The sequence below is a fragment of the Tenrec ecaudatus genome, chromosome 4 (assembly GCF_050624435.1).
Source record: "Tenrec ecaudatus isolate mTenEca1 chromosome 4, mTenEca1.hap1, whole genome shotgun sequence".
In the NCBI taxonomy this organism is placed as follows: Eukaryota; Metazoa; Chordata; class Mammalia; order Afrosoricida; family Tenrecidae; genus Tenrec; species Tenrec ecaudatus.
The window spans coordinates 74924838-74938230 of NC_134533.1; the positions used below are offsets into that span (position 1 = coordinate 74924838).

The following is a 13393-nucleotide window of genomic DNA, read 5'->3' on the forward strand; positions in this document are numbered from 1 at the left end:
CCCTGCATGGATTCAGCCTCGGAGGGATTCTCTCTGACCATAGTTGAGGGACATGAATAGCCTGGTTATCAGACAAAGAATATTGTAAACTTGATTATGGCAAATGCAATTAGGTTAAAATATGGTAGCAGAAAAAAAATGATAGCAGATCTTTTGATCCGTTTAAAATTGGTTCTAGTTTTTAATACTTCCTGCTTTTTTTCTGGATTGGCCCCCCCCCCCCCTTTGGCTTATTTTGTTATTATTGTTGATATTTTTTCGTTTCCTTTTTGTTTGTTTGTGAAATGCTTTTCAATATATGGGCTCTGGAGGAAGCTGAGCTGTGCTTTAGGAAGTTACTGTCCGCAGGCAGCCAACGGCCTGTGTGCCTGTGTGGCCACGGGTAACCTGACAGGATTCTTTACTGCCCTGGGGTCAAGTGCACGCAGTGCCAAGTGGAAAGCTGCCCTCTCATTGGCTCTCCGAGTCAGGCGAAGGCGGAGCTTGGCCCTCGCCGAAGCGGCAGGGTTGTGCTGACACGCGAGCAGAAGGCTGGCAGGTCTGTCCCTGGGCAGACCCATCACGTGACACCGACGCTGGCGCTCAAGCCCTGGGATTGGCCTGTCCTCCAGGGCTGTGTTAACCTGCAGCTGGGCCTTGGCAGCCCTTCCATCTGCGGTTAGACCCAGAGCCTAGAAATAGTGCTAGGGAAGGCTGCCAGGCTCAGCGTGGTAGAGGCAGCAGCCATGCAGGTGCTCAACAAGCGCTACCCCAAGAACTGCCTGCTGACCGCCCTGGACCGGTACTCGGCCACTGTGCGCAACATGGAGCAGGTGGTGATGATGCCCAGCCTGCTGCGGGACGTGCCGCCCAGCGAGCGCGGAGGTCAGCGCCAGGCCGGTGCCCCCGATCTCTACAAGTACTTCACCATGCTCAAGGCCATTCACGTGGACGTGGACCACGGGCTGCTGCCGAGGGAAGAGTGGCAGGCCAAGGTGGCCAAAGGTATGGCGGAGGAGACTGAGGATAAAGCTTCTGAGACCCAGGAGGCTAAGGACAAGAGGATGTTGGACCTAGAAGCCCAGTTCCACCTGCACTTCTCCAGCCTCCACCACATCCTCACCCACCTGACCCTGAAAGCCGAGGAGGTGACAAGGAAATACCAGGAAATAACAGGACAGGCCATGTAGACCTCAGACTCTGGGAAGGTAATGCTGACCTTGCTAATGGGTATCTGGGCCCACCGAGGGGACACTCAGGGGAGGACAGGAGAGGGAGAGGCTGGCTGTCACACAGAGATACTCACACGCCAGGTACTGGGACCACAATGGGAGGATTGTTGTGAAGAATAACATATTTCTGTCGAAGGCTAATTTGATCTTATATATGTTCATATAATGCTCTGATTCATAACACAGACATCAGGGCCCAACACCAGGGCTGGGTCATAAAAACAAGCTGTTATGGAGACAGAGGGAACGTGACCTCTGAGGACATGCGCTTTGTGCATCGACACACGCGTTTGTGTGTGCGTGCACTGATTTGTAAGTAGGCGAATGCTTGGGGGTCTTTTGCAGACTTAATCTGCTTTAAGCTGTGGACGGACCTGTCCTCACGGTCCTGGCACACTTAAGTAGAAAAGCAACCCAGCACCACTGAGTCAATTCTAACTCATAACGACCCTATAGGCTGGAAGAGAACTGCTCCTTTGGGTTTCCAAGAATTTAAATTTTCTTTTTTTGTTCAGTTCAACATATATATATTCATATATATATGAATTGGGTTTTTATATATACCACTCCATAGTTCAATCATGTCAAGTAGAATTGTACAACTGCTACCAGCTTCCAGACGTTTTTTTCTACACTGATTCCCTGACATCATCGCCCTTTAAACGCCCCTCCCTGAAACTCTTATTCTACCTGCTGTCCCTATCGGTTCATCAATCCTGGGCTTTATATACCGAAAACCAGAACAACCTCTAACACAGCTTCAAGAGGGTGACCTCCAATGACATACCACCTCTGAGATGCACCCTAATGTGAACAAACAACGGAACCAAACCAGATCAGGTCCAGCCTGACAAAGTTGTAACAGTGCAGGTCAGATTTATGCCTCTGCTCTTCTATCCTCCTGTCTCCTAAGCACTCTGCTCGGTGGCCACTTTCCTCCGTCCCTCGAGCTCAGAGAGGGGTTGTTTTGCAGGGGCTTATTCCCTCTGTGGTTCCACAAATGACTCTCGGGCTCCCTCTGTCATCCTGCGCCGTCTGCACACGGGGCTCTCCCCCTCTGGGCTCTGATGACTGATCCCTCCTTCGACTGCGCTTTAGATGGGTTAAATTGTACCTCTCTGGGAGCAGACAGCGTCCTCTTTCTCTCGAGGGGCACCCAGGAGCCTCAAAACACTGACCTCGTGGTTACAATGAGTAGCTCACATATAATTGTACAGAGTTTCAGGGACGTTCCATCGCAGGTAAGAACTTTGATGGTAAGTATTAATAATAAGAGCTACTAATTGAGCACATGCTAGGTAAATACCAATTAAGTCCACTACAGCACTATTTTGTTCTTCACGGTCATCCTCCAAAGACAGGTTTTATCTATTTTATGAAGAAAGGAATTGGTCCCGGGTCTGTGTGTGGACTCACCCATATGTGTGTGCTGAGTGCTGCATGGGCGGCAGTGGTTCCCACTCAAGTTGCAGGACACGGAAACCTTTAATTGTGTGATAGGAGACGGGTGTAGATAAGCCGCTCCAAGCGCCCCTGCAACTGGCCACCCCAGGGCCCAGCTGGCCCCGTGGAAAGCCGCTGGAGGCGTGCCAGAGCCTGCAGACATGCCCACCTGGAAGCCCTTCTGTGTGGCACCTACCTCCATCTGAGCATGTGTGCGTCTGGGGTCGTGGAGTATGAGTTAGCAGCAAGCTGGACAAGCAGGTGGTGGCAAGGTGGGAAGTGGGTGAGGGCCTGGGACAGTTGTGGGTGGGTCACTTGTGAACAAAGATTGGGAGAAATGGGGCCACCACAGCTGCCAGCTTTGACCCTCTGCCACTTGCCAGCCCTGTTCCCACACCCTGGCACATCGATTGGAATCTCAAAGCCCCCTGAGGTGGGTCGTATGTTGGGTAGGACTTTATCCCCACTTTATTAGCAAGGAAATTAAAGCCAGAGAGGTTAACATGACACACCTGAGTCACATAGCTGGCGAGGCAACAGAAAGCAAGGCTGGCACCAAGTCGTGCTTTCTTTCCATCGCACCCATTGTCTGCCTTATCGTTCCTTCCTCATCTGTCCTCGGGCCACGTGGTGGGGAAGATAAATGAGCCTGAACAGCCAGCCTTTGAGGGCTGTCGGTGGTGTTTGCCCAGGCTTTTCCCCAGCCCTCAGCCGCCTGCCTCTGAGGTTCCTCTGGAGCAAGCGGGGCTGAGCCAACAGTGCTGGCTGTAAGTCCTGTTGCTTCCACTTGCAAGTTGCAAGGCCTTGGGTATGCACGGCCCCACCTTGATGGCAGTAAAATTAACACTTGACATTGGAATAATGCTTCGTAGTTTTAAGAGCATTTTCACATCAATTATCTAACGGATTTATCACCCCTATCTTACAGATGAAAAAAAAAAAAGAGTCCAAGGTTACTCAGTCAGGATGCGAACCTTCCTCTGGAGTGGAATTTCTTCCCTCTACTGTGTGTAGCAGCTTTTCTAACAATTCTGCAACCTGGAATGGGAACTGGGATGGTAGTTGATAGAAAACCTAACCCTTGACAAGCAAAATGCTTCCAGCAGTCTACATAATGCTCAGACACACCCGCACACAGGTAGTCACTTATGAAGGTAGGGTGACAGAGGAGTCAAAAGTCTGGGTTCTTGTGACCCCAATTATTTTACCTATTTGCACAGCTGTTACTAGAAACGTAGATATGAAACCAGGTGTTACCCCAGAGCGGAGGCCCTGGCCCTTCCAGGGCTGCAGTGCCAGCTGTCCCCGTTTCACGAGCTTATTATGTGGTATCTTTCTGTCCTCCACAGATCACTGTACACAAGGCCCTCTATGACAAGGACACGGGGCGATTTGAAATCACCGATGTGACCCGAGGGGCCTGGACCTGCGGCTGGAAGCGAAGGCGACCCTGTTGCCTGGGACGCTTCCCCACTTGCACTGGCTCACCTTAGGATGCCTCTTGCTACCCACAACTCCCACTCCTCTTCCCGGCTGGAGGTTGTGGCCAGCGGTTCATGAGGGACCAGAGCTACTTGTTCGGTGTGGTCAGGTCCAAAGCGCAAAAGGGTTAGTCTGATGAATAGTCACCTGCCCCTCTAAGTAGTCATCCACTGTGTCGTCTTGGACAAGTAGTTTGACCCAGTGACATCTACATTTCCTCACGTGTAAACTAGGGATAAAACGCTGCCTCCCTCCCAAGCTGTGAAGGTTAAACAAGATGACGAATAAAAAGCATCTGGCATTTAAGAGCTATTATTAAGCTGGCTTTCTCCCACCCTCACCCACGCATCTTCTGGAGGCCTTGTTTGTAACTCTCCAGGACTAAGGGGAACCACAGTCCCGTGGGAGTTTACCCTCTTGTGTGTGTTAGCCTTTGATGAGCCCCAGCACAGGCACACGATCAGCTGCCACTGTCGGAGCAATTAAAACACAATTTTGTATTCGTCCACCTTCATCATTTCTAAAGCCCTTACTGACATGTTTTCATTTTTTTCAAGTGGTATACAAGAGACTAAAGACCAAATCCATTTGATCTTGCCCAGAGAAAATTCTGCCATTTAATTGGAAACCAACGTATCAGTAAGACGACTATTTCAGTCATCTCTATGATACAATCTGAGTTTGGCACCCAATCTTTGTGGTCAAGCATTTAGGGTGGATGAGCCATGGACTCGAAGCTCATCCCATCTGACTCCACTGCAGAGGGCGAGCTAGTGCGTCCACTCTCCCCGGGGCTGTCCCTCTAAGGCAGAGGTCCACTGTCCCTCAGACCCGTTGGAGGGGCAGACTCGTCTTAAAAAATCTATGAACAAATCGCTATGCACACTGCACATCTTATGTTGAAGTAAAAAAACAAACGGGAACAAACACCCGGCAGGCCGCATGTGGCCCAGGGGCCAGTTTGAGGACGCCTGCCTAAGACCACGGCGTCCATCAGCTCCTAACTGCTCTCGGGCGTCATTTCCATCCTCTGCAGAGGTCAGAAACACACAGCCGACCACATCATTCCCAGGTCAAACTCTCTCTAGACTCGACAGCCCTACAGGGGTCAATCATGGTTCCTTCGTCCCGCCTTCAGAACCCTGTATAAGTGGGCCCACTTCCTACTCACACTCAAGAACAAGAGCTGGCAAAGCGCTCTCTGGAAGGGCCAGAGAGGACATTTCATCTTTCAGGCTTTGCAAGCCCCAAGGTCTGTCACAAGGGCCCAGCCTCACTGCTGCACGTGAAACAGCCACAAGCAGCACGTGAACAGATGATCACGACTCTGTTCCAGGAAAACTTTCTTCACAGACCAGATTTGGCCTGTGAGTTGCAGTTTACTGCCCTTTGAGCTAGAACTTAACTCCCTTCTGGAATCTGGATGAGTGGTAACTGATCATTCCCGGATGAACTCTTTTTCAGAAGATAAAAGGAGTCAGAGTACTCAGGGAGGCCGTTTAATCGCAAGGTGCTAACATACAGGTTAACACAGACTTCAGGTGTGGAAACATGTCCATAGAATTCTGAAGTAACAGTTTCAGCAAAATCAGGGGATTTGGTGAGGCTCAACGCACTGGGTAGAATTCTTCGAGAATTTCAGCATACTTCTTCTTATCTGTAAGAGGAAAGATCACAACCATGAGTCTCCCTTGACTTTAAAAGCCGTATCACTCACAGGAAGATGAGCGCTCAGCACTCTCCTGGAGAGAAGGCCCTATGAACCTCCCTCTTCTGGACCGCCACCATCACCTATGCGTCACGGAGGCTTTGTTTCACTAAGTGAAGAGGAACTCAGATAAGAACTGGGCTGCTAACTGCAAGGTGGGAGGTTCTTGCTCACCATCTGCCCCTCGGGAGGAAGATGAGGCTCTCTGCTCGTGTAAAGACCTATAGTCTTGGAAATCCTACGGAGAGCTTGCTGTAAGTTGGGATTAACTCAGTGGCCGTGGGTTTGGTGGTAGTGACATCCAGATGGCATGGCCAGATGAGAAGAATGAATAGGAAGAGGGACGTTAAGAGGGGCCACGAGGGGACATAGCCTGGGTCTCCATCTCCTGCTGCTGGTGCACACGGTTCTCGGCACACCTCCTCGTGATGTGCTGCCAGAGGGAGCATGAACCTCGTGGTGCACGCCTGCAGGCAGCAGGGCCTCGTACAGATCTCGCCAGCAAACCGACAGAAGGTCTGGGACTTCGGATCAGCCCAGACACTGAGTCCCACCTTAGAAATCAGTATTTCCAAGATTCCTTCCAGCTGTACCCTCAAAGGTTCGGCATATTCCACATTCTCTGACATAACCTTTATCCAGGGCTGTGGATGAGTCTTTAAGAAGCCCTGGTGGGAGAAAGACTTGCTACTGCGAAGACTGACTGTCTCAGAAATGCTATGTGAGGGTCCCTGAGAATCGGACTTGACTTGAGGCCAGTGGCCTGGGGGCCAGCACTAATCTTTACGGTCTTTAGACACCAAGAGCTGCACCGTTTGACTCAACCCTAAACACCACATACAGGATGGAAGGCCACGGGGACATTAAATAGGCCGACCCTTCAGCCCCAAACTGTAAAAGTTTTACACTGCACCTTTACATAAATAGGAACGTCTATTTATATATTCACAAGTTCAAAATTCTTCCCCATACTCACTCAGTCATTTATTAAGGCCCTGTGTTGGCACAGGAGATTAAAAAAACAAAAAACATTTCCTATGACATTAAGCTCCCAACATACAAGCTGACATATGTGCACCTCTGTGTAATGTGCAGGCATGTGAAATACAGGCAAGAAGACACTTAGAATGCGATTAAATTTGCAGCTGAAGAGAGATCAGTAGAGTGTGCTGAGGGAGTCCCTGGCTGTAGCCGGGAAAAGGCTTCATGGAGACGGTGTGTTTGCAGGCCGGACAGGGTGGGCACAGGGATGAGAAGAGAAGAAAGTGTGTCCAGAAGAAGGGGCAGCATGTACCAAATGATACTGGGCAGGTCGCGTCAGCCTCCTCGGTGGGCTTTGTGCTAAAGGCTGGGGACACCAACATGAAGGTCCAGCCTGTGAGCGGCAAGGACAGAGGGCAGGTAGTTAACCTCAGCTGGGAAGAGACCAGGGTAAGGAGTGTAGCGCGGTTTTGACCACAGGGGCAATATCTGTTGTACTTGATCTGATCGGAAACTTTCAGCAGACAGAAGTTAAGGTGGAGGCTGAGGCAGGCTTGGGCAAGCACGCCTCAGTGTCCAGGGCCTGGCTAGTCACAGCCTTGGAGCGGAGAGGGAGTTCCCAGGTGAGAACTACTGAAGAAGAGCTGAAAGGACTTGCTGATACTTGGGAAGTCAGAGAGAAAGACTTGGAGAAGCAGCAAGTCGGGCAGGGCCCAGAGCAGCAGGTTTGTGAAAGGCCGAAATCAACAGAACCCGAACTCACTGACATGGAGTTGATTCCGACTCACAGAGAAACCTAGGACGGAGTAGAACTGTCACTTTGAGTTTTAAGTCTTTACGGGAGCAGAGAGCCTCATAGGCCTCCCAAGGAGCCGCTGGTGGGTTTAAACCGCTGAACTTGTGGTTAGCAGCCCTGTGCGTAGTCCACTATGCTACCAGGACTCCTTGGGAAGGCAGAGGGGACATGGATTTTGTTGGCTGTAACCAAGGGGTGTGGGGGTACACAGCCAGAACTTGCACATCTGAGTTGAAGAAAATTCTTGTCTAGAGACGAAATGTGTGTCACCAGAATCCAGAAGGGGCCAGAAGCCACAGGAATGGGTAGAAGCCAGCAGAGAGGACAGTGCAGTGTAAAGAGCGGTTTCTGCCATTAATGGGAAATACCTTTCTCAGGGAAGTCCTCCGGATGTGATTTTATATAGGCCATCGTGTCATGGTCCCTCACAGCAGACAGATAGTCTTGGCGTTTAGTAAGAAAATATCCAACAACAAAAGAGGAAGTGACGTACAGAAGCTGGCGGTGCACACCTGAAATTCAAGGGCAGATCCCAGAGAAAGCACAAGTCAGTCAGTGTGTCCGAAGCAGCAGTTTTACATTTCAGATACATAATGTGTTCTTATGGCTCGTTCAACACGCTGTAAGAAAAGAGCTTTCCCCACGGCAGTGCCGAGAACAGCCTCGCCCTGCAGAGCCGGCCCTGCCACGGAAAGGCTGGCGATCCCAGCAGCGGCCCTCAGTGGAGCGGCACACCAGTCTGGATGCCGTGTCTCCGTAGTTGTCTTGTTCTTATCCCTTTGGAAACTTAATAAATGTTTTTTGTTAAAAAGAGAGAGAGAGAATACAGTACAGCGCTTTCCTGATGCACTACATTCATAGTTTAGCTACTGTTTTTGTGCCAATGAATAAGCAACCAGGAATCAGTACACTGGAGACAACACAAACCGCTTTAAGACCATCCATCGAGGACTGTACCTCTGTCCATCCGTCAATGTAGGTCTAATGGTGCTTATTGGGGAGAAGACACAGTTCCCCCTTAGTCCAGTATCCAAGAGCTTGTACTTAGTCTTCCTTTTACCATGTAAGAGTCTATAAAGGCAGAGACAAAATACCCTGGCAATCTCTGGAGAGCTGTGCTTTCGACCGAGGGCCACTGCTCATCATTTCGTGTTCCCCCCCCCCCCCACCTTCAGGAGGATTGAGCCATCGAGCCCTGTCAGTTCATCAGGCCCGGAGCGGGCTGAGCCCCATGGCTCTTGAGCATCTTCTCTCAGCCCAAAGGATGACTGCTTCTCCCAGGGGCCACCTGCCAACACTGAGCCAGAGGGCACTGCATTCTCCCAAGTGCCTCTGTGTGGCACACCCACACTCACACCCACACGCTCGCTGCTTCCCTGTATCCCTCAGGGAAAAAGCTTCTGTGTACAGGAGATTATGTGCACGTCATTCCAGCACCAAGACTGTGTTGATCTCTCCCCAGGTCCCCATTTCCCTAAGCTCTCCTCTCTAAGTGGTGTTCTCTCGCTAACACCCCCCTTTCCTTTCCTTTGGGAGCCTCCACCTGGAAGCTGCTATGCTCTTTGAGGACACCACAAAATACTGATAGATGGAACTAGAAACCAGAAGCATTTAGTTTTGTACACTATTCTCGGTCACTAACCTCACTCTAAATTCAGGGTGGGGCTGGGCAGGGTTTTGTTCTGCTGCCCACGGGGTAGCTACGAGAAGGGTCAACTCAAACCGAGACTGAGGAGCAATAACCAGCAACACAGGTGCACAAACACATGATGGAAGGAACACAGCTGTTAATGCTTCCTGCTAAGTTGATAACAGATCTGCACGATTTGATTTCATTGACCCAAAAAAGTTCCCAATTCTTCCCGCAGAGTAAGGAGCCCTGGTAGTCCGGTGGGTGACACGGTCAGCTGCCTGCTCTGGGAAAGAGCGACAGCCTCGCAAACCCAGAGGAGCAGTTCTCAGAGGAGCTGTCGGCTACAGGGTTGTTGAGTCAGAGAGCACTGAATGGCGGTGAGGGCGGGTTCTCCGTTTGCCCACAGAATGCACAGGCCCTCTCCATGGCCAGGGTCTGAAACCCCACTACAATTCTCTCTCCTTTCCCACACCTCCAACGGCCTTAGAAACACAGTTTATGATGTCACACCTGCTATCTTTACTGCATAAGCTTACAGCAAAACTGATCCTATACGTCTTTGTAGTCCACAGATGCCCATTCACTTAATGACTATGAGAACTCTCTGCAGGCACGGAGGTGGACAGGCACAACCTGTATTAAGAAATGCTGCTGAGGATAGCCCAGGAACACAGGAAGCCTGGGCTAAGGGCTTTACACGCACCATCTCAGTGGGTTCTCAAGTCACAAAACCCAAGCCCAAGCCCAAGCCTTAACCCTCAGACCCTGTAGGAGTATGAGTAGGACAGCCCCTCTGGGTTTCCCAGGCCATATGTAAATCTTCCTGGAAGCAGATTCCCATGTGGCTCTCCTAGGGAGCAGCTGGTGGGTTTGAACCTCCAGCCTTTCTGTGAGCAATCAAGTGCTTACCCATTCCCTGAATCACCAGGACTCCTTGGGGCACACACAGGTGGGCACTATCCCCATGTTAACAATAAGGAAACAAATTCACAGTGGTGGCTACTTTCCCCAGAATCCAAAGTGACATGTGGAGATGATGTCAAACTCTAATGTGTGTGCTCTTAGCCACGATACTATTTCTCTGAACCTAAAAGACAAATAATGCGAGTTTGCTAACGGGCTAGACCATGTGGGACACGCCAGGTTCCTACCAACCTTTACTTCTCTGCAGTCTGTGTCCCATGTGCACCATACCAACCCGGTGCCTGGCAGAGAGATAGCTCAGTAAAGGTTGAACAAACAAAAGGTAAAATGCTTCCATAACAGCAGCTAGGGTACTTTGTCTAGTACTTTCTGTGCCACAAACTTTACCGACAGAATCCCACTTCACTGACAATATATAAAGTAGTATCATCTTATAGGTGGAAAATGTCGGCTCTAAGAGGCTTGCCCACGGTAACCCAGCTAGAAGCAGTTGAGTAGGAACATTTCATTCCACGCTGGGTCTTCTCATTACACCCCGAGAGGAGCTTGGGGAAACGTGAACTGGCCATCAAAGGGGAGACACCACATCTTCAGAGGCAAAAATGGGTAGAGATGACTCAGGGATTCTGGTACTATTTGAGCACTGAAAGTGCTGGGGTTTGGTAAGCGGGAGCCAACCACCAGGCAGGACATGCAGCTAGAATCAGGTGACCAGACATCCTGATTTTTAACAATTTGTCCCATGGCATCTTAAAAAGTCCCGATTTTTTGAAAGAATGCATGACAAGCTAGGGTATACAGTTTTCGGCTGCCATGTGGCTATTTTGCCAGGATATGAGTTTTATCAATGGTGTGCTGCCTTACCAATGTTAAAATCTGGTCACCTTGAGGCGAATAAAGTGCTTGCAGGAGTGATTCCTGCTGGCTTAACCGTCGTCACGTTAGCTTTTTTCCAACCCAAGCTACCCACACTGGTTGCCTTCAAGTGAATTCCAACTCATGTCAAGCAATAGGATTTTCTCGACTACCGATGCCCAGGCCTGTCTTCAAGTCCAAAAAAGGTGGATCTGAACCATCATTTTTTTTTTCAGGTTAGTAGCCAAGGAGCTCACTCCGCACAAGGCTGCTAACCAGTCCAGCTATTACGCAGGAGAAAGGTGTAGTCACGCAAACCCACAGGAGAAAGGTGTACTCTCACCTACCCACAGGGGCAGTTCTACCCTGTACCACAGGGATGCTATTGAGTTGGAAATCAACACAAATGGCAATGACTTTTAGTTTGTTCCCACTGGAAGCTTCCAGTGTCTGTCTGATTCAAGGGTCTCTCTTCCAAAGTTTCCCTCCCTTTCTCCCTTTGGACACCCAATACTTAATATAGCGATGTGCCAGCTCTTATCAGGATGCTGTGGCTGGGTGCCATCCCCACAATTGTTCTTATGTGGAGCACACTGTTGCAGTCACTGTGTGGATCCCTCTTTGTTGCAGTCACTGTGTGGATCCCTCTTTGTTGCAGTCACTGTGTGGATCCCTCTTGTTGAAGCTCTTCTTTTATTAACTCGGTCTCTCTAGTGGGCCAGGGACCTTAACTACTGAGCAATATACCCCAGTGGTTTAGCGCCTCTCTCCCCTGGGGACATTTCCCCGGGAATAAAAAAAGCATCATGCTTGGTACAGTGGAGAGACAGGTAAAGAGGAAGGCCTTGATGAGGTGGGTTGGCACGGTGGGGGCGACAATGGGCTCAGTCCTCACACCTGTGAGGATGGTGCAGAAGCCAGCTGGGGTTCATTCCGGCGTACACCGCGGGAGTGGCTGTGAGTTAGAAGCGACTCTGCCACAGACTAACGCCCAGGTGAGCACCATCCCCACCCCAACAGCAGCCGCGGGGAGCTTGTGAGCAATGCACACTATCCAGCCCCTCCCCAGACCTACCTACTGAATCCGGGCCCCCACTTCCTACGCTCACTCATCGACAGCAGTGGTTCCCTCTGTATACTAGGTCCTAAAACGGGCTCCGCTACTTCCTAGCCGTTGTGACCTTTAGGAAGCTGCTTTAACGTCTCGGACTCAGTTTTGTCCTTCGTGGCTCATAGCCGCCCACGAGGCACGCGAAGATGAATGCGGCACAGCAGCGCATGACAGGCGGTGACGCCGTGGAAATAAGGAAAACAGAGGGGGCGCACAGGGGACCGGTGGGCAGGTCTGCTTCCCTACACTGCAATGCCTACGCGGAGGGCCAGCGAGGCGGCCAGACCCCGGGGATGGGAGGCCGAGACCCCCGCCCCCGGCCCCTCACCCGTCAGCAGCACCGGCCTCCGCCGGATCGCGTTATCCAGCAGGCCGGCGCAGTAGCCCACGAAGCCGGCGTAGAGGAGCCGCGGGTCGGTCAGCTTGGGCGGGGGCAGGCTCCGGGCCTCGTCCGGCATAAACTCCAAGGGCACTCGGCCCGGCCGTCCGGTCATCATCGTGACGCCGTACCCCCGGGAGGCTTGGCCTCAGCACCGCAACCGAGGAAAACCACCGCGACCCCCGCCGCGCCCAAGCCGCCAGGCCGCGCCTCCGGGAACCGGGCTGAAGGACACGGCGCGGGCGGTGCGCTGCGCAAACGCTTCCCCGCGCGCGCTGCCGCCGGAAGTCCGCGTGCGACCTTCCGGTCTGCCCGACGTTCCGGACCCACCACGCCCGCCGGGACGGCGGGCCCGGCCCGCGTCGTTCCGGCCCGCCGGGATCCCGTTGATGGGTGGGTGGCGGGAGGCCTGGGTTTAGGAGATCCAAGAGCCCATCAAGCGAACCAATATGGGTGAGGATGCGATGTTTGTCTTTTTCTACACCCCCCGCCCAGCCGCTCCCTCCCCGGAAGGTCCCCATTGGACATACCATCTGGACGCCCAGCACCCTCCAGTGGACATGGAGAGGTCTGAGAAACCCGACACCGGACACGCCATAAAAATTAGTTTTCATTGTGGTAAGAGTTCTACGAGCCCCAATGAAATGATTAAATGAAGAAATAAATATTTTTTAAAAATTAGTTTTCATTTTCTGGGTTTCCAGACGTTTCTTTACACATGCTCCAAAACGTAAGAGATGACAGTTGGACTCTGGCCAGCATCCAAGAATTTGGAAAACTGAACGGAATCATTTAGTTCATTCTGGAAATTCAGGGTGGGTGGCAGCGCCCTGGGGTTGCACAAGGCTGAAAGAGGAGAAGGCTCCCTGG

At 51.4% G+C, this 13393-nt stretch overlaps 2 protein-coding genes across 2 annotated transcripts; one reads left to right on the forward strand and one right to left on the reverse strand.

Annotated features, from left to right (window-relative positions):
• Positions 1-725: 725 nt before the first annotated feature.
• THRSP (thyroid hormone responsive) lies at positions 726-1169 on the forward strand. The gene has a single exon (XM_075548676.1). The coding sequence runs from the start codon at positions 726-728 to the stop codon at positions 1167-1169; it is 444 nt and encodes a 147-aa protein (XP_075404791.1).
• Positions 1170-5619: 4450 nt separating this feature from the next.
• On the reverse strand, positions 5620-12812 carry NDUFC2 (NADH:ubiquinone oxidoreductase subunit C2). Its single transcript, XM_075546341.1, has 3 exons — positions 12473-12812; positions 7990-8133; positions 5620-5793 (listed from the first exon to the last, which is right to left on the reverse strand). Exons 1-3 carry the CDS (start codon positions 12639-12641, stop codon positions 5744-5746), a joined length of 363 nt encoding a protein of 120 aa, XP_075402456.1. The 5' UTR covers positions 12642-12812; the 3' UTR covers positions 5620-5743.
• Between the last annotated feature and the right edge of the window lie 581 nt (positions 12813-13393).

Bases quoted from the DNA above. Each gene is read 5' to 3' on its own strand.
- THRSP (XM_075548676.1), top strand. From the start codon at position 726: ATGCAGGTGCTCAACAAGCGCTACCCCAAGAACTGCCTGCTGACCGCC.
- NDUFC2 (XM_075546341.1), bottom strand. From the start codon at position 12,641: ATGATGACCGGACGGCCGGGCCGAGTGCCCTTGGAGTTTATGCCGGAC. The intron at 8,134-12,472 runs GTGAGGGGCCGG...CTTGAATTTCAG, and splicing joins GAGGCCGGTGCTGCTGACGG to GTGTGCACCGCCAGCTTCTG. The intron at 5,794-7,989 runs GTATTTCCCATT...TTCCTCTTACAG, and splicing joins GGAGGACTTCCCTGAGAAAG to ATAAGAAGAAGTATGCTGAA.